Raw genomic sequence first — 18,589 nt, forward strand, 5'->3', positions numbered from 1 at the left:
CCCCCCCCCCCCCCGCCCCTGTACGAAAAAGTACTCTCACAATTTTTCCATTACGGCCTGGTGTTTCGACGACCAGTTTTCAGTTATATATAATTATACACTACTGGTCATTAAAATTGTTACACCACGAAGATGCGTGCTACAGACGCGAAATTTAACCGACAGGAAGAAGATGATGCGATATGCAAATGATTAGCTTTTCAGAGCATTCACACAAGGTTGGCGCCGGTGGCGACACCTACAACGTGCTGACATGAGGAAAGTTTCAAACAGATTTCTCATACACAAACAGTAGTTGACCGGCGTTGCCTGGTGAAACGTTGTTGTGACGCCACGTGTAAGGAGGAGAAATGCGTACCATCACTTTTCCGACTTTGATAAAGGTCGGATTGTAGCCCATCGCGATTGCGGTTTATCGTATCGCGACATTGCTGCTCGCGTTGGTCGAGTTCCAATGACTGTTAGCAGAAAATGGAATCAGTGGGTTCAGGAGGGTAATACGTAACGCTGTGCTGGATCCCAACGGCCTCGTATCACTAGCAGTCGAGATAACAGGCATCTTATGCGCATCCGTGTAACGGATCGTGGAGCCACGTCTCGATCCCTGACCCAACAGATGGGGACGTTTGCAAGACAACAACCATCTGCACGGACAGTTCGACGACGTTTGCAGCAGCACGGACTATCAGCTCTGAGACCACGGCTGCGGTTACCCTTGACGCTGCATCACAGACAGGAGCGCCTGCAATGGTGTAGTCAACGACGAACCTGGGTGCACGAATTGCAAAACATTTTTTCGGATGAATTCAGGTTCTGTTTACAGCATCACGATGGTCGCATCCGCGTTTGACGACATCGCGGTGAACGCACATTGGAAGCGTGTATTCGTCATCGCCATACTGGCGTATCACCCGGCGTCATGGTATGGGGTGCCATTGGTTACACGTCTCGGACACCTCTTGTTCGCATTGACGGCACTTTGAACAGTGGACGTTACATTTCAGATGTGTTACGACCCGTGGCTCTACTCTGCATTCGATCCCTGCGAAATCCTACATTTCAGCAGGATAATGCTCGACCGCATGTTGCAGGACCTGTAGGGCCTTTCTCGATACAGAAAATGTTCGACTGCTACCCTGGCCAGCAGATTCTCCAGATCTCTCACCAACTCAAAACGTCTGGTCAATGGTGGCCGAGCAACTGACTCGTTACAATACGCCAGTCACTACTGTTGATGAACTGTGGTATCGTGTTGAAGCTGCATGGGCAGCTGTACCTGTACACGCCATCCAAGCTCTGTTTGACTCAATGCGCAGGCATCAAGGCAGTTATTACGGCCAGAGTTGGTTGTTCTGGGTGCTGATTTCTCAGCGTGTATGCACCCAAATCGCGTGAAAATGTAAGCTCGTGTAAGTTCTAGTATAATATATTTGTCCAATGGATACCCGTTTATCATCTACATTTCTTCTTGGTGAAGCAATTTTAATGGCCAGTAGTGTATGCAATAAAGACAGCCTAACCAAGACTGTCTTTGTTCTGAAAGCATTCTCTCTTCCGTTTGAACTGCTTACCATGCGAGTTTCACTATTACGTGTACATGCATATCCCGCAAGCGAGCATGGGGTGCATGGCGGAGGGCACCTTGCACCAGTACTGTTTTTCCTTTCCTGTTGCACTCGCGAACAGAGAGAGAAAAAACGACTGTCTGTATGCCTCCGTATGAGCCCTGATTATCTCTCTTATCTTCGTCATCCTTACGCGAAATGTAGAATGGCGGCAGGATAGCCATTCTGCAGTCGGCCTGAAATATCTGTTCCCTAAATTTTCTCAATATCGTTCCGCGAAAGAACTGCGTTTTCCCCTTTTGAAATCATGAAGCGTCTCCGCAATGTTCCAGTGTTGGTCGAAGTCACTGGTAACAAATCTTGCAGGCAGCCTCTGAATTATTGGGATGTCTCCCTGTAACCGGATCTGGTGGAGATCCCAAACACACGTGACCTGCAGTCCAGGCTGAGTCGTACTAGTGTACGGGGTCTCCTCTGTGGCCGAGCTACGCTGGCGTAGCGTATGTCAGGAGCAAAATAACTGACGATGGTCGAAGTAGAGAGGATATAAAATGTAGACTGGCAATGGCAAGGAAAGCGTTTCTCAAGAAGAGAAATTTGTTAACATAGAGTATTTATTTGTCAGGAAGTCGTTTCTGAAAGTATTTGTATGGAGTGCAGCCATGTATGGAAGTGAAACGTGGACGATAAGTAATTTAGACAAGATGAGAACAGAAGAATGCTGAAGATTATATGGGTAGATCACATAACTAATGAGGAGGTATTGAGTAGAATTGGGGAGAAGAGAAGCTTGTGGCCCAACTTGACAAGAAGAAAAAGGGACCGGTTGGTAGGACATGTTCTGAGACATCGAGGGATCAGGAATTTAGTATTGGAGGGCAGCGTGGAGGATAAAAATCGTAGAGGGAGACCAAGAGATGAATACACTAAGCAGATTCAGAAGGGTGTAGGCTGCCGTAGGTACTGGGAAGTGAAGAAACTTGCACAGGATAGAGTAGCAAGGAGAGGTTCATCAAACCGGTGTCAGGACTGAAGACCACAACAACTACATGTGAGCATGTGCGTAAAACACACACACACACACACACACACACACACACACACACAATGCGGTACTCGGACACGTGTCCAGGTAGTGAGTGGAAACCTGTGTGTCTTCGTTAGCGGCCGAGTCTTCTTCGGTCCGCGACCCGTGACTCTGCCCACGGAAAGTAGTGTGGGAGGGAGGGAGGGAGGGAGGGAGGGAGGGAGGAGGGCCCTCGGCCGGCAGTCCCTGGAGCGCCCTCATGTCTGAGCGCGCCGCTATAAATACCGCCGGCGCATTCCTCAGGGACCCGGCGGCACTGCCCCAGTCATACAGCATACAGCATGTGCTGTGTACTGCAGGAGTAGACGGCTTCCTACATACCTACTAACGCGCCTACCTCTCTACCTACCTACCTGTGCCCTTTGGTGACGATTCTTCTTTTTCATCTTTCATTTCCTTTGTTTTTAGAAAATTCATATTCGACAGAGAGTGGCAAGTAAACCACTGCGGGGTGGGGGGTGGCAGTATTACTGATCACTTTGTTTTATTTTTATTTCGTAGTAGACACTTCCGATGTTCATCGATAGTTAAAAAAATGATGACTACTAAAAAAATGACTTTTTAACATCGTTTCTGAATTCTCTGAAACATATTACGACTGATGATGATGAAGAAATATCGGTGTGTTGTGGTGCGAAACTACCGAGCTACTTGTCACACCTACAGATCGTTTTTCGTCTCTCAAACTTTTTCTTCTTCTAATACGTTACATAAACACCAGAGCAAGACATTTGCGACTTGTCAAAAGTGGGACCACAAACTGCCTATTGGCTTCTGTCTCGGGTTCGTCGGCCGACGTTCATCTAACGATTTTACTGACGTTTCGCCAGCACGAGTGGCTGGCATTGTCAAAGGTTCACCCTCCGTTGCCGGGGTTTGACTAGGGCGAACCTTTGACAATGCCAGTCACTCGTGCTGGCGAAACGTCAGTAAAATCATTAGATGAACGTCGGCCGAGGAACCCGAGACAGAAGCCAGTAGGCAGTTTGTGAACAAGTGGCCACGAGAATATAATTTTGTAAAAGTGGGGCGGATCAGGGTGTCGAGCGGAGCAATAGTCTCGAACGAACAAAGGAAACAAGATTGGCTGTTACTGTCGTTAAGCGTGGACCGATGCCTTCATTAGTTTAGAGGTTACTTGGTATTAAGGTGTTTGTTCATATCCTGTTTATTATGTGTTCTTTTCAACATCTTGAATGGCTCTTCCAGTTAGGTAAATGTATTTTCAGTTTAGTAGAAAAATTACATTTAATCCAGTTAACCTTTTCGGATCTGAATTTTTTTCTGGACGAAGGGAAATATTTATCGGTAGCAACTCTTGTAAATTTGAATAGAACATTAGTAAGCACGCAGATGAGCATGCTGTACCTTGGAACCTTTTTTTTATACACGTAAAAACCTTCCTGTTGCAGAATTATTTTTGTAATTCCAGAAAAAGACTGCCGCGCTCAGAAAATGAATGCTGTCGTTTCAAGATGGAATAAGAAAATATATTAAATTTCTGTCTCGGGCTGGGTAGTGGCGGAAGTCTGAAATGTGTTGCAAGGCATAACGCTCTCACCTACTTGTACAGAGCAAACCAGCACATCCACAGTTAAGATGTGTGTGTTGTGTCACCTTGAAGTGCGTTTCATTTAAACATTAACATGTCGCCCCTCCGTCATATCCGAACACATGAACACACATGTATCGATGCAGCACCGCAGTTATTTACAATAGCAGACAGCTGACCGGGCACGTGAAACATGTCACAGGCGGGTCTTTGGCTGTGGCGACGCATCAGACGCTTTGCCGCCAAACTTTGGCAATTCCTCTCCGCCATTTCCGGTTCCAAGGGCGTCAGAGAGGGAAGAGTAACCTTGTAAGTAGGCTGTTTATGTGTTTGTTTGTTGGAGGTGAACAGCCAGCAGTGGTGGAAGTTGAAGGTGAATAGCCAGCACTGATGGAGGTTGGGTGTGAGTAGTCAACAGTGATGAGGTCAGAGGTTAATAATTAGCAGTGTTGGAGGTATGGAGTATTAGCACGAGCGGACGGGTGAATGTGTATCCGATGAAGATTTATTACAGATCATAATGTAATTTTTTTGAGCTGGTTGTCACATGATTAAGGTAAAAATCTGCTAAATACAGTGTTTGCTACTCACACGCCTACTAGGAGTTACAGCCTACAGTAGTTATAATCTTTTATTTAGCTGGCTTTATTGGTGTTTGCTGCATTGCTGTAGTTTGCGTAATGAAGATTTTCTGTAAGGTAAGTGACTTACGTAAGGGGAAGGATTTCATATTCAGGGCCATTCTTCTGTATTAATTATCTGAAGTCAGGTTATCATTCTTGAGCCGTCAGACTGCGTTGCGCGAGGATATTGTGTGTCAGTGTTGAGATGATAAGAATAAGTAAAGAGATGGTAGGCTCAGTACGATCAGTTTCACTCAGCAGTTTACGAACGTTCACTTCCATTCAGTTTCATTCAGCCATTTAAGTAAAAAAAATCTTTATTAAAAAATTTCAACTTCTTAGAAGAAAATCTCAGTACCTGGCGAGGATGTCTTGCCAGGTTTATGACGAAGACTGCAACTGTCTACGATAAATGTGTGAGCAGGCGCTCCCTACAATGACTCGAAGAGCGGAAGCAGCAATCCGCTCTGCCGGCGTGTAATCAACCGAGAAGAGAAGGGGAGGTAGATCTCCTAAACGGTAGTCTGCATTCTACCTAGGATAAGGTACTCTGATTTAAAAACACGGTTGTCCAAGATGGGTGTTGTGCGGTGGGCTGGTTATCTTGTAAGGTGTCAGGCAAATCTAACACCTTCCATGAAAACCTTGACATGATAAGCAAATCCAGTAGTATGTCACATAGCTCCGAATAAATCGTGACATTAAATTAACCAAAGTAATACGAGTAACGAGTGAGCAAATGGAATACCACAGACTGACACAAGAATGCCTAAATGCATGTTGTACCTTCCTACCGTGAGACCGACGCAGTTCCGAGGGGAGAAACGAGAACAGAAGCCGAAAGCAGAACTGTGTTAAGCTAGAAGGCCCTACGATAAAGGACGGACTGGACTCCCACGTCGGCAGCCTACCTCTAAGACTACCACCCGCACGTTTTAGCGCGAGACTTTTTCGTGTCCCTGTTACATCAAGGACCACCCCCCAGCCCATGTTAAAAGCTAAAGCCCTCCAGAAGAACAGTATAGATCTTACGATAACGCTAAAAGGACCATACCAGCTGCAGGTTTTAGCGTGAGACTTTTTAGCATCTCTGTTACGTTGCAAACTTTAAAAACATTGCCCCACCACGAAAAGTATAACTTTTCTCATTGGATAGACAGAATTTTTGTAGGCGGAGCTTAAGGTTAACATTGAGACCCTGATTGGTCAGATGAAAACACAGCCAGATAGTATTTCTAAGGCAACTTCGGTAAATTGTAGTAAGGAGAAGTTAGGAGAGAGTTACTTCCGAGATGGCGACGTGAGCGGAGCTGTGCTGCCCGCCGCTGCCTAAACACCGACAAGGTAATGAACGCACGCGATGCCGCATTTTTGAGCGCATAAGGCTTCACTCAGAACTGCAGAAGTCTCATCTGTTACACCCCCTTTTTTGCGTGATAGTAGTGTCGATCGTAAATTAAAGCTCATGGTGTTCACATTTGCCACTTGAAGTAAAGATTTGAAACGCGATGATTTTTCTGTTTTATAGTTATTGTGAAGCCACATCAGCCACTGTAATTTACGACAAGTTAGATAAGTAATTAAAGATAATTGAGGGCCACTGTAGACCATTTTGATAGTTTTCTCTTTTGTGAAACTTAATTTAAACCTAGATTATAGATGTGATATGCCATAGGTCATCCTTCGATCGATTGTAGAACTTGTAAACCCATTCAGGGAATATTCGTTCACATTTTTGTTGAACGCAGTTGGTTTTTACCATCCTGTATTAAAACATCTCTTTTTATCAATAGTGCAATTTATAAACAATGTTTTGTGAGTAGAATAAAATTTCCAATGGTAAACTTAACTGATTTTTTGACGTTATTTTACCAGCTAACTAAAAATAGGAAAGCCTTGAACCCTTTCCACTAAATTTAGTTAATATTAAGATTCTTTTACAGGGAGTGCAGTGGAGCTGACGCTGAGATCATTAAGTATTTGGTTATATCATCGCTAGTCTCACTGAACTCTTCTGAATTCTACATGTCATGTGTGGTTTGGCGTCTCCTTACCAGCAACAGGTCCCAGGTTCAAACTAGTTAATTCCCTAAAAAAACACGCTCAGAGCGTCGCTGCGCGAAAGTGGTAGGGAGACATGATATACAACAGACAGACACCACCATGAATGTTTAGAATCTATCCATATAAAAAAAAAGTCCATAGCTCATAAGACTATGTCTCGAAGTCAACGACTAGGCCATGGATAAAGGAAAAAGTGTTGAAGATATATTATGTGGAGCTACGACAAATATGAAAGCAGTGTTTGATACAAAGGATTACAACTTGTAGGAAATTTAAAACAAACACACATAAACATTGCTAAACTTCCTGACAGATTAAAACTGTGTGCCTGACCGAGACTCGAACTCGGGACCTTTGGCAGAAGTAAAGCTGTGAGTCGTGCTTCGGTAGCTCAGATGGTAGAGCACTTGCCCGCCATAGGCAAAGGTTCTTTCAATCTGCCTGAAAGTTTCATATCAGCGCACACTCCGCTGCAGAGCGAAAATCTCATTCTTTAAACATTGCTATACCAACGGAAGTGGAGACTGAGACGATTAAAATATGTAAATAATTGCAGATTAATTTGCGGAGGAGTCGAACAAACGAAACTGGCAACAAGTGGAGTGGGCATCCTCAGGGATGAAAAATGGAAAAGGAAGACGAACTTCTATGGCTACGTAAATAATGTTTCTGTTTATTCTTGTGGTTAAATATATGATGACGATGTTCCACTTTTTGCAAGATTTTTTATATCCGATCAGTAACGTCCTTCATGAATCACAGGAAAACAAAGGATCATCTGACAACGGCCAAGGTTGCTCGGAAACGGCTCGAAAAAGCAGGAATTTATAGGTTTTCGTATAGTTTTGGAAATATGTACGTGGGTACTAAAAAGAGAACGCTCAAAACACGACTAGAAGAGCACAAGGGCAATTTTAGAAGGAGGGGTGGGTGGGAGGGAGGGAGGGAGGGAGGGAGGGAGGGAGGGAGGGAGGGAGGGACGGAGGGAGATTCTTTGCAGCCGGAAGACCACGACATTCCTTTCGATAGGACTCGAGTAGCGGCAGCCATAAGCAGACACCATGAAACGCTGCACAGGAGCCACAGAGACTGTTAAACACTCCAGGAGTTTCGGTAGGAAGGAGGGCGGCGTGAAACTGAATGACATCTGGATTCTGATGCTGAAGATGATGTGTACCAGTCTTCCACCGTGTGATAATAACAACAGCAGACGAAGGCCAATTGTTTTCGAGCATTCAAAACATGTGACGTCATGCCAATGCGCGTGAGCACATAGCGAAAATTACAGGTGAGGTTTGTTCGGTACTCCGGCGATGTGGAACGTTCGGGTCCGACCTGACCGTTTGACACCCGGCTTGTCTACAGTACACTCGTATCGTGACAAACCGTGTGTCGCTACTGCGACACAGTTCACATAGCTTGTACGTTGCATATATATTTAATAAACGAATTCACTAAGTAGTTTTAGTGGAAGTTAGTAAAAGGGAAAGAAGTAAGCTCAGGGTATAACATTCTTTACGATAACGAGATTATCAGAGACGGAGCAGAAGCCAACAGCATGAAAGCATCGCCATGCTTTTCCACAGGAACGAGCCAACCATGTTCCTGAAGCGATTCAGGAAAATCATAAAAAACCTAAATATGGATGATCGGACGCGAATTTTACCCGTTGTCCTCCAGAATGAGAGTCCGCACTGCGACCATGCACCATCTTGCTGGGAATAAGGGCAACGCATGAAAAACTTCGCAGTCCGTTTTATTCAGTGACGAGAGAGAGAGAGAGAGAGAGAGAGAGAGAGGGGCGGGGGGCTAGAGAGAGAGAGGGGCGGGGGGCTAGAGAGAGAGAGGGGCGGGGGGCTAGAGAGAGAGAGGGGGGCGGGGGGCTAGAGAGAGAGAGGGGGGCGGGGGGCTAGAGAGAGAGAGGGGGGCGGGGGGCTAGAGAGAGAGAGGGGGGCGGGGGGCTAGAGAGAGAGAGGGGGGCGGGGGGCTAGAGAGAGAGAGGGGGGCGGGGGGCTAGAGAGAGAGAGGGGGGCGGGGGGCTAGAGAGAGAGAGGGGGGCGGGGGGCTAGAGAGAGAGAGGGGGGCGGGGGGCTAGAGAGAGAGAGGGGGGCGGGGGGCTAGAGAGAGAGAGGGGGGCGGGGGGCTAGAGAGAGAGAGGGGGGCGGGGGGCTAGAGAGAGAGAGGGGGGCGGGGGGCTAGAGAGAGAGAGGGGGGCGGGGGGCTAGAGAGAGAGAGGGGGGCGGGGGGCTAGAGAGAGAGAGGGGGGCGGGGGGCTAGAGAGAGAGAGGGAGGCGGGGGGCTAGAGAGAGAGAGGGAGGCGGGGGGCTAGAGAGAGAGAGGGAGGCGGGGGGCTAGAGAGAGAGAGGGAGGCGGGGGGCTAGAGAGAGAGAGGGAGGCGGGGGGCGACAGGGGCGGGGGGCGACAGGGGCGGGGGGCGACAGAGGCGGGGGGCGACAGAGGCGGGGGGCGACAGAGGCGGGGGGCGACAGAGGCGGGGGGCGACAGAGGCGGGGGGCGACAGAGGCGGGGGGCGACAGAGGCGGGGGGCGACAGAGGCGGGGGGCGACAGAGGCGGGGGGCGACAGAGGCGGGGGGCGACAGAGGCGGGGGGCGACAGAGGCGGGGGGCGACAGAGGCGGGGGGCGACAGAGGCGGGGGGCGACAGAGGCGGGGGGCGACAGAGGCGGGGGGCGACAGAGGCGGGGGGCGACAGAGGCGGGGGGCGACAGAGGCGGGGGGCGACAGAGGCGGGGGGCGACAGAGGCGGGGGGCGACAGAGGCGGGGGGCGACAGAGGCGGGGGGCGACAGAGGCGGGGGGCGACAGAGGCGGGGGGCGACAGAGGCGGGGGGCGACAGAGGCGGGGGGCGACAGAGGCGGGGGGCGACAGAGGCGGGGGGCGACAGAGGCGGGGGGCGACAGAGGCGGGGGGCGACAGAGGCGGGGGGCGACAGAGGCGGGGGGCGACAGAGGCGGGGGGCGACAGAGGCGGGGGGCGACAGAGGCGGGGGGCGACAGAGGCGGGGGGCGACAGAGGCGGGGGGCGACAGAGGCGGGGGGCGACAGAGGCGGGGGGCGACAGAGGCGGGGGGCGACAGAGGCGGGGGGCGACAGAGGCGGGGGGCGACAGAGGCGGGGGGCGACAGAGGCGGGGGGCGACAGAGGCGGGGGGCGACAGAGGCGGGGGGCGACAGAGGCGGGGGGCGACAGAGGCGGGGGGCGACAGAGGCGGGGGGCGACAGAGTGTGTGGGGCGACAGAGTGTGTGGGGCGACAGAGGCGGGGGGCGACAGAGTGTGTGGGGCGACAGAGTGTGTGGGGCGACAGAGTGTGTGGGGCGACAGAGTGTGTGGGGCGACAGAGTGTGTGGGGCGACAGAGTGTGTAGGGCGACAGAGTGTGTGGGGCGACAGAGTGTGTAGGGCGACAGAGTGTGTGGGGGTCCAAGGGTAGGTAGTGGTGGGTATGTAGAGGGGGAAGAAGGGTGGAAGTGTGGGGGAAAGGGTGTAAGTGGGAGGAAAGGGGGCAAGTGGTGGGAGAAAAGGGGGCAAGTGGTGGGGGAAAAGGGGGCAAGTGGTGGGGGAAAAGGGGGCAAGTGGTGGGGGAAAAGGGGGCAAGTGGTGGGGGAAAAGGGGGCAAGTGGTGGGGGAAAAGGGGGCAAGTGGTGGGGGAAAAGGGGGCAAGTGGTGGGGGAAAAGGGGGCAAGTGGTGGGGGAAAAGGGGGCAAGTGGTGGGGGAAAAGGGGGCAAGTGGTGGGGGAAAAGGGGGCAAGTGGTGGGGGAAAAGGGGGCAAGTGGTGGGGGAAAAGGGGGCAAGTGGTGGGGGAAAAGGGGGCAAGTGGTGGGGGAAAAGGGGGCAAGTGGTGGGGGAAATGGGGGCAAGTGGTGGGGGAAATGGGGGCAAGTGGTGGGGGAAATGGGGGCAAGTGGTGGGGGAAATGGGGGCAAGTGGTGGGGGAAATGGGGGCAAGTGGTGGGGGAAATGGGGGCAAGTGGTGGGGGAAATGGGGGCAAGTGGTGGGGGAAATGGGGGCAAGTGGTGGGGGAAATGGGGGCAAGTGGTGGGGGAAATGGGGGCAAGTGGTGGGGGAAATGGGGGCAAGTGGTGGGGGAAATGGGGGCAAGTGGTGGGGGAAATGGGGGCAAGTGGTGGGGGAAATGGGGGCAAGTGGTGGGGGAAATGGGGGCAAGTGGTGGGGGAAATGGGGGCAAGTGGTGGGGGAAATGGGGGCAAGTGGTGGGTGAAAGGGGGGCAAGTGGTGGGTGAAAGGGGGCAAGTGGTGGGTGAAAGGGGGCAAGTGGTGGGTGAAAGGGGGCAAGTGGTGGGTGAAAGGGGGCAAGTGGTGGGTGAAAGGGGGCAAGTGGTGGGTGAAAGGGGGCAAGTGGTGGGTGAAAGGGGGCAAGTGGTGGGTGAAAGGGGGCAAGTGGTGGGTGAAAGGGGGCAAGTGGTGGGTGAAAGGGGGCAAGTGGTGGGTGAAAGGGGGCAAGTGGTGGGTGAAAGGGGGCAAGTGGTGGGTGAAAGGGGGCAAGTGGTGGGTGAAAGGGGGCAAGTGGTGGGTGAAAGGGGGGAAGTGGTGGGTGAAAGGGGGGAAGTGGTGGGGGAAAGGGGGGAAGTGGTGGGGGAAAGGGGGGAAGTGGTGGGGGAAAGGGGGGAAGTGGTGGGGGAAAGGGGGGAAGTGGTGGGGGAAAGGGGGGAAGTGGTGGGGGAAAGGGGGGAAGTGGTGGGGAAAGGGGGGAAGTGGTGGGGAAAGGGGGGAAGTGGTGGGGAAAGGGGGGAAGTGGTGGGGAAAGGGGGGAAGTGGTGGGGAAAGGGGGGAAGTGGTGGGGAAAGGGGGGAAGTGGTGGGGAAAGGGGGGGAAGTGGTGGGGAAAGGGGGGGAAGTGGTGGGGAAAGGGGGGGAAGTGGTGGGCAAAGGGGGGGAAGTGGTGGGCAAAGGGGGGGAAGTGGTGGGCAAAGGGGGGGAAGTGGTGGGCAAAGGGGGGGAAGTGGTGGGCAAAGGGGGGGAAGTGGTGGGCAAAGGGGGGGAAGTGGTGGGCAAAGGGGGGGAAGTGGTGGGGAAAGGGGGGGAAGTGGTGGGGAAAGGGGGGGAAGTGGTGGGGAAAGGGGGGGAAGTGGTGGGGAAAGGGGGGGAAGTGGGGGGAAAGGGGGGGAAGTGGGGGGAAAGGGGGGGAAGTGGGGGGAAAGGGGGGGAAGTGGGGGGAAAGGGGGGAGTAGCGGTAAAGGGGGTGTAGGGGTAAAGGGGGGAGTAGGCGTAAAAGGGGGGAGTAGGGGTAAAGGGGGGAGTAGGGGTAAAAGGGGAGTAGGGGTAAAGGGGGGAGTAGGGGTAAAGGGGGGAGTAGGGGTAAAGGGGGGAGTAGGGGTAAAGGGGGGAGTAGGGGTAAAGGGGGGAGTAGGGGTAAAGGGGGGAGTAGGGGTAAAGGGGGGAGTAGGGGTAAAGGGGGGAGTAGGGGTAAAGGGGGGAGTAGGGGTAAAGGGGGGAGTAGGGGTAAAGGGGGGAGTAGGGGTAAAAGGGGGAGTAGGGGTAAAAGGGGAGTAGGGGTAAAGGGGGGAGTAGGGGTAAAGGGGGGAGTAGGGGTAAAGGGGGGAGTAGGGGTAAAGGGGGGAGTAGGGGTAAAGGGGGGAGTAGGGGTAAAGGGGGGAGTAGGGGTAAAGGGGGGAGTAGGGGTAAAGGGGGGAGTAGGGGTAAAGGGGGGAGTAGGGGTAAAGGGGGGAGTAGGGGTAAAGGGGGGAGTAGGGGTAAAGGGGGGAGTAGGGGTAAAGGGGGGAGTAGGGGTAAAGGGGGGAGTAGGGGTAAAGGGGGGAGTAGGGGTAAAAGGGGAGTAGGGGTAAAGGGGGGAGTAGGGGTAAAAGGGGAGTAGGGGTAAAGGGGGGAGTAGGGGTAAAGGGGGGAGTAGGGGTAAAGGGGGGAGTAGGGGTAAAAGGGGAGTAGGGGTAAAGGGGGGAGTAGGGGTAAAGGGGGGAGTAGGGGTAAAGGGGGGAGTAGGGGTAAAGGGGGGAGTAGGGGTAAAGGGGGGAGTAGGGGTAAAGGGGGGAGTAGGGGTAAAAGGGGAGTAGGGGTAAAAGGGGAGTAGGGGTAAAGGGGGGAGTAGGGGTAAAGGGGGGAGTAGGGGTAAAGGGGGGAGTAGGGGTAAAAGGGGAGTAGGGGTAAAGGGGGGAGTAGGGGTAAAAGGGGAGTAGGGGTAAAGGGGGGAGTAGGGGTAAAGGGGGGAGTAGGGGTAAAGGGGGGAGTAGGGGTAAAAGGGGAGTAGGGGTAAAGGGGGGAGTAGGGGTAAAGGGGGGAGTAGGGGTAAAGGGGGGAGTAGGGGTAAAGGGGGGAGTAGGGGTAAAGGGGGGAGTAGGGGTAAAGGGGGGAGTAGGGGTAAAAGGGGAGTAGGGGTAAAGGGGGGAGTAGGGGTAAAAGGGGAGTAGGGGTAAAGGGGGGAGTAGGGGTAAAAGGGGAGTAGGGGTAAAGGGGGGAGTAGGGGTAAAGGGGGGAGTAGGGGTAAAGGGGGGAGTAGGGGTAAAGGGGGGAGTAGGGGTAAAGGGGGGAGTAGGGGTAAAAGGGGAGTAGGGGTAAAGGGGGGAGTAGGGGTAAAGGGGGGAGTAGTGGTAAAGGGGGGAGTAGGGGTAAAGGGGGGAGTAGGGGTAAAGGGGGGAGTAGGGGTAAAGGGGGTGTAGGGGGAAAGAGGGGAAGGGGGGAATAGGGGGAAAGGAGGGAAGTGGGGGATTGTGGGAAGGTGGTGAAGGGGGAAGTGGGATCGGGGGATAGAGCGAAGGGGGGAAAATGTGGGAAAGGGATTTAGCGGAACAGTTGAGCTCAGAGAAAGCAGCGACTTTCGGTGCATACGCCTGCACAGATCTACAGAAGATAATGTTGTGCATCTGGTGGAACAGCGACACTGTGGTGTTCTGTTAACTGCTTCCTCGAGGTGTAACCACCACTGCTGACATTTAATGTCAAGAAACGAGATTTCTTTTGAGTCGCAATCCAGGAACAACGACCTGGAGTAGTGTGTGGTACTCCACGGTTTCTACTAGACAGACAAAAACCGCTGTACAGGGTTTGGTTTGGGAAGTCGTTGCGCATCAGCCTTACTCACCTGGACTTGCACCCCCAGATTTTCAACTTCTCTGGTATCTAAAAATCTTCAAAGAACTTCCTCTCCACATGGAAATGCGCTTCGAACATGGCTCGAAGACTTCTCTGCTCCTCAAAACCACGTGAATTCTATAGAGAAGTTAGAACAGCTCCGGCAGACAGTTGCAAATAGTGGAGGATAGTATCGTATTATTGATGAGTGAAGTCTCTGTTATGTGTATCTGTGTGTTTATTGTGGAAAAATGCTACGTAGTTATGCAGCAGTGAGTAGTACGTGCTGACTGAACACGATTATCCTATTGACAGTAGTAAAAAGGTGTTTAGGTTAGGTTTAAAATGATTTATGATGCTTTTTTTTTGGTATATTTTGTACTACAAGATGCCTCTTTATTTTGCAAGAATGATGGTGCTTTTACCGACGAAATTCATAAACTGATTCATTAATGTTTTTGTCATCCGTAACAGGAGTAAAAAGTATATGAACTACCAAAATTTTCCAACTGTAACACCTTGACGCTTTTACTAATGTATTAATTTAAAACCAGACAACTCTTAACTCCGAGACTACAATGTGAAATCTTGCCGTCTCTTCTATACCTCTTTTGTTGATGATAACCTTCCCTTCTACAATAACCTATGAAACATTCCCTTAGGATTTCTATCTCTTGCTTAATAATAACAAATGAAATCTTCCCTTTGAAATTAATTCTCTTTCTCAATCTTCTCATACAAATTAAAATGCTGCTTATTAAAAGTTATTTGACCTAGAATGCGTCGTCGTCGTAGCTCTCAGTCGTTACCTGCAAAAACCCAAAACTCTTCCTTGCCTTTTTTTACTGTTGCGGGATCGCCATCTGACTGCTACATGGAACTGCGAAATGAATATATTTACTGTGTTTCACTATACTCTATTAGCTGCTGGTGGGTTGTCATAATAAATGGCTGTATTTATTACTAAAGCTTTCTTTAATAGCAAAGCTGACATTCTTTAATTGATTTGACTTAAGTTACGTAGGGCATAGTTACATTTTTTCTTTACAGCAATAAAATTTTGGATAGTTTTATATTGATGGTTTTTGGGATGGATTATAATCAGTAATGCAATATTGCTGCCAACAATTAATTATATTCTGACCGAAATGATTTTACAAACTTCCAAATGGGACTTACTTTTTACAATAATCTTACAACTAGCATTGCGGAAAGATACTTTCAGTAGTCTTGAGTTTCTCAAAAAATTAATTCAGTAATATGAGTTCCTCTTATGATGATAGTTAACGGATGTCTCTGTACATCCGTGTATAATCTCTTGTAAATTATAGCTGGTGGCTGGCAGGCACACCGCTCCTCTCAACCTCTCGCTTCAGACCTGCTACCGACTCGCTTCACATCTCGCTTACTACTGACTTCCTACGAACGCTAAAGTGCAGTCTCTCCCGCCAAAAATGCTTCCTGGTGCAGACAATCCCTGCTACCATTACAAAAGGTATCAATGCGCGGTCGTTCCCGCTCTTTTCTTAAAATGTATTCATACGCGCTCTCTCCCGCCCTTTTTAAAATTATATCAATGTGGTGTCTCTCCTGGCAAAAATACTTTGGTGCAGAAATTCCCTGCTACCACAATTATTTCCAGCATGACAAATATTAATTATTCCTACTTAATAAAATATAAACATCTCTCAGAAATTGATAATTGACAATAGAAATATACACGTCTTACAAATGTAACTATACGTGAAATATATTCAACTTGCGGAAACGAACAACCATCGGCTGTATAAAGGAATGACGACATCAAAAAAGTGTGCCCGTATTTCCCGCTTTTCGCGAGCGTTTGGCCCATCCGCTTTGGCTATCCCTGGATGGCCCACGAGGAGACCCGAACTGCCGTATATCGTAGTTCCTTCGTCGCGACCTGTATTAGTACATACATTATTTATATTCCCGTACAGGTCAGGCGTTGTACTTGTATCGGCAGATAAAAAGGATACTGCAGTACCTGTGTCGCAAAGAACGGCGGAATGTTGCTTTGGACATGCACGCTCCGAAGTACACTACCGGCCATTAAAATTGCTACACCAAGTAGAAATGCAGATGATAAACGGGTATTCATTGGACAAATATATTACACTAGAACTGACATGTGATTACATTTTCACGCAATTTCGGTGCATAGATCCTGAGAAATCAGTATTCAGAACAACCACCTCTGGCCTTAATAACGGCCTTGATACTCCTGCGCATTGAGTCAAACAGAGCCTGGATGGCGTGTACAGGTACAGCTGCCCATGCAGCTTCAAAAGAATGCCACAGTTCATCAAGAGTACTGACTGGCGTATTGTGGCGAGCCAGTTGCTCGGCGACCATTGAAAAAGACGTTTACTATTGGTGAGAGATCTGGAGTATGTGCTGGCCAGCGCAGCACTCTAACATTTTCTGTGTCTAGAAAGGCCCGTACAGAATCTGCAATATGCGGTCGTGCATCACCCTGCTGTAATGTAGGGTTTCCCAGGGATCGAATGAAGGGTAGAGCCACGGGCCGTAACACATCTGAAATGTAACGTCCACTGTTCAAAGTGCCGTCAATGCGAACAAGAGGTGACCGAGACGTGTAACCTATGGCACCCCATACCATCACGCCGGGTATTACGCCAGTATGGCGATGACGAATACACGCTTCCAATGTGCGTTCACCGCTATGTCGCCAAATACGGATGCGACCATCACGATGGTGTAAACAGAACCTGGATTCATCCGAAAAAATGACATTTTGCCATTCGTGTTCATCGTTGAGTACACCATCGTAGGCGCTCCTGTCTGTGATGCAGCGTCAAGGGTAACCGCAGCCATGGTCTCAGAGCTGATAGTCCATGCTGCTGCAAACGTGGTCGAACTGTTCGTGTAGATGGTGTCTTGCAAACGTCCCCATCTGTTGACTCAGGGATCGAGACGTGGCTGCACGATCCGTTAGAGCCATGCGGATAAGGTGCCTGTCATCTCGACTGCTAGTGATACGAGGCCGTTGGGATCCAGCACGGCGTTCCGTATTACCCTGCTGAACCCACTGATTCCATATTCTGCTAACAGTCATTGGATCTCTACCAACGCGAGCAGCAATGTCGCAATACGATAAACCGTAATCGCGATAGGCTACAATCGGACATTTATCTAAGTCGGAATCGTGGTGATACGCATTTCTCCTCCTACACGAGGCATCACAACAACGTTTCAGCAGGCAACGCAGGTCAACTGCTATGTGTGTGTTAGAAATCGGTTGGAAACTTTCCTAACGTCAGCACGTTGTAGGTGTCGCCACCGGCGCCAACCTTGTGTGAATTCTGTGAAAAGTTAATCATTTGCATATCACAGCATCTTCTTCCTGTCGGTTAAATTTCACGTCTGTAGGACGTCATCTATGTGGTGTAGCAATTTTAATGGGCAGTAGTGTAACACTGCATCGTCTTTGTTAACGGAGGTTCTGCGGTGTCGTACTTCGATTTTAGCGACCAGTATCGGTTACTTGTAGCATGTCCAAACTGAAGTGTAGACTGGCGTCGGCGCCGTCCAGCCAGCTATTTGCGACACCATCCGCAGCGCCGGTTTCAAGAGACGAGGCACACTGGCTGGTGTACAGCAGGCGCTGTTCGCGGCCCGCTGCCCGGGCAGCCTGGCGCTCCAGCGCTGTCCGCCGCTGCGCACCCAACCCCAACCCCAGCCCCAGCCCCAGCCGCTGCCCCCTGACCCTGGTAGAGGCGCTCGGCAGCCAAGTCACGCCCCCGCATCCGCCCCCGACATGAGGAACCCCCCTCCTCCCCCGCGCCTTTTCCCCCTCTCCCCGTGATCGATACCCCGCCGCCTTGGCCGACCTTTGCGGGGCCGGACGCCTCCTCACACCCTCCGCCACCCACCGCCGCTCTGGAGGATTCTCATTCTCCGTGGCCTGGCTGCGATACGCGCCACCCCTTAAAGCTTTCGGCCATCCTGCTACAGATTTCCTCACAACCTGCTGCCCCGTGCGACACTTAACTGCCCGAAAAAATGAAATGAGGGCTGCGATTACTACGTTCTATGTAAGTCTGCAGACTTTCGTGGCCGTTGTCACTGAAGTGAAAATCTTCTGGGTTATTAGGCCGCGTCATGTTTCTTCTGAAATGTTCGACGTTTCGACCCCTCTGCTGGGGTCTTCCTCAGGATCGTTTGGTGTCCGCTACTGCTAGAACACTCAGTAGTGGACACTAAAAGATCCTGAGGAAGATCCCAGCAGAGGGGTCGAAACGTCGAACATTTTAGAAGAAACATGACGCTGCCTAATAACGCAGAAGATTTTAACTTCAGTACTATCTTCTACTTCTTCGTTTCCCTAGCGATCGTCATCTTTAGTACAGCGTCTGCTTTGTCAGGATTTAGCGAATTTTGCTTTATTACTAGCTGTACCAGGCGGTGCTTTACTGTGGCTCAGTTTGCTTAAATTGAAAAGAAAAACGTTTCCAAAATGTATCCATTTCCGCCTCCCCTTACTACATCGATCTTCTCCTCCTCCTCCCCCTTCACGGCCCGCCACCTGCTGTCCCCTTTCTCTATCCACATCAACCTTCCTGTCCTTTACGCCCCTTTCCTCCAACCC

At 50.9% G+C, this 18,589-nt stretch overlaps 3 protein-coding genes across 4 annotated transcripts in view; 1 reads left to right on the top strand and 2 right to left on the bottom strand.

The window, feature by feature from the left end:
- Positions 1–18,589, bottom strand: part of LOC126293690 (uncharacterized) — a 667,805-nt gene that overhangs the window by 473,848 nt on the left and 175,368 nt on the right. The gene's annotated exons all lie outside the window — the stretch shown is intronic.
- LOC126293248 (uncharacterized) lies at positions 2,852–11,132 on the top strand. Its single transcript, XM_049986365.1, has 3 exons — positions 2,852–2,942; positions 9,301–10,150; positions 10,337–11,132. Exons 1-3 carry the CDS (start codon positions 2,852–2,854, stop codon positions 11,130–11,132), a joined length of 1,737 nt encoding a protein of 578 aa, XP_049842322.1.
- On the bottom strand, positions 12,634–13,189 carry LOC126293249 (RNA-binding protein 12-like; the record flags this gene model as incomplete). Its single annotated transcript, XM_049986366.1, has 2 exons — positions 12,634–12,699; positions 13,139–13,189. Coding segments are annotated over 2 exons (117 nt in total), but the record flags the coding sequence as incomplete, so codon positions are not given.

The sequence above is a fragment of the Schistocerca gregaria genome, chromosome 10 (assembly GCF_023897955.1).
Source record: "Schistocerca gregaria isolate iqSchGreg1 chromosome 10, iqSchGreg1.2, whole genome shotgun sequence".
Lineage (NCBI taxonomy): Eukaryota > Metazoa > Arthropoda > Insecta > Orthoptera > Acrididae > Schistocerca > Schistocerca gregaria.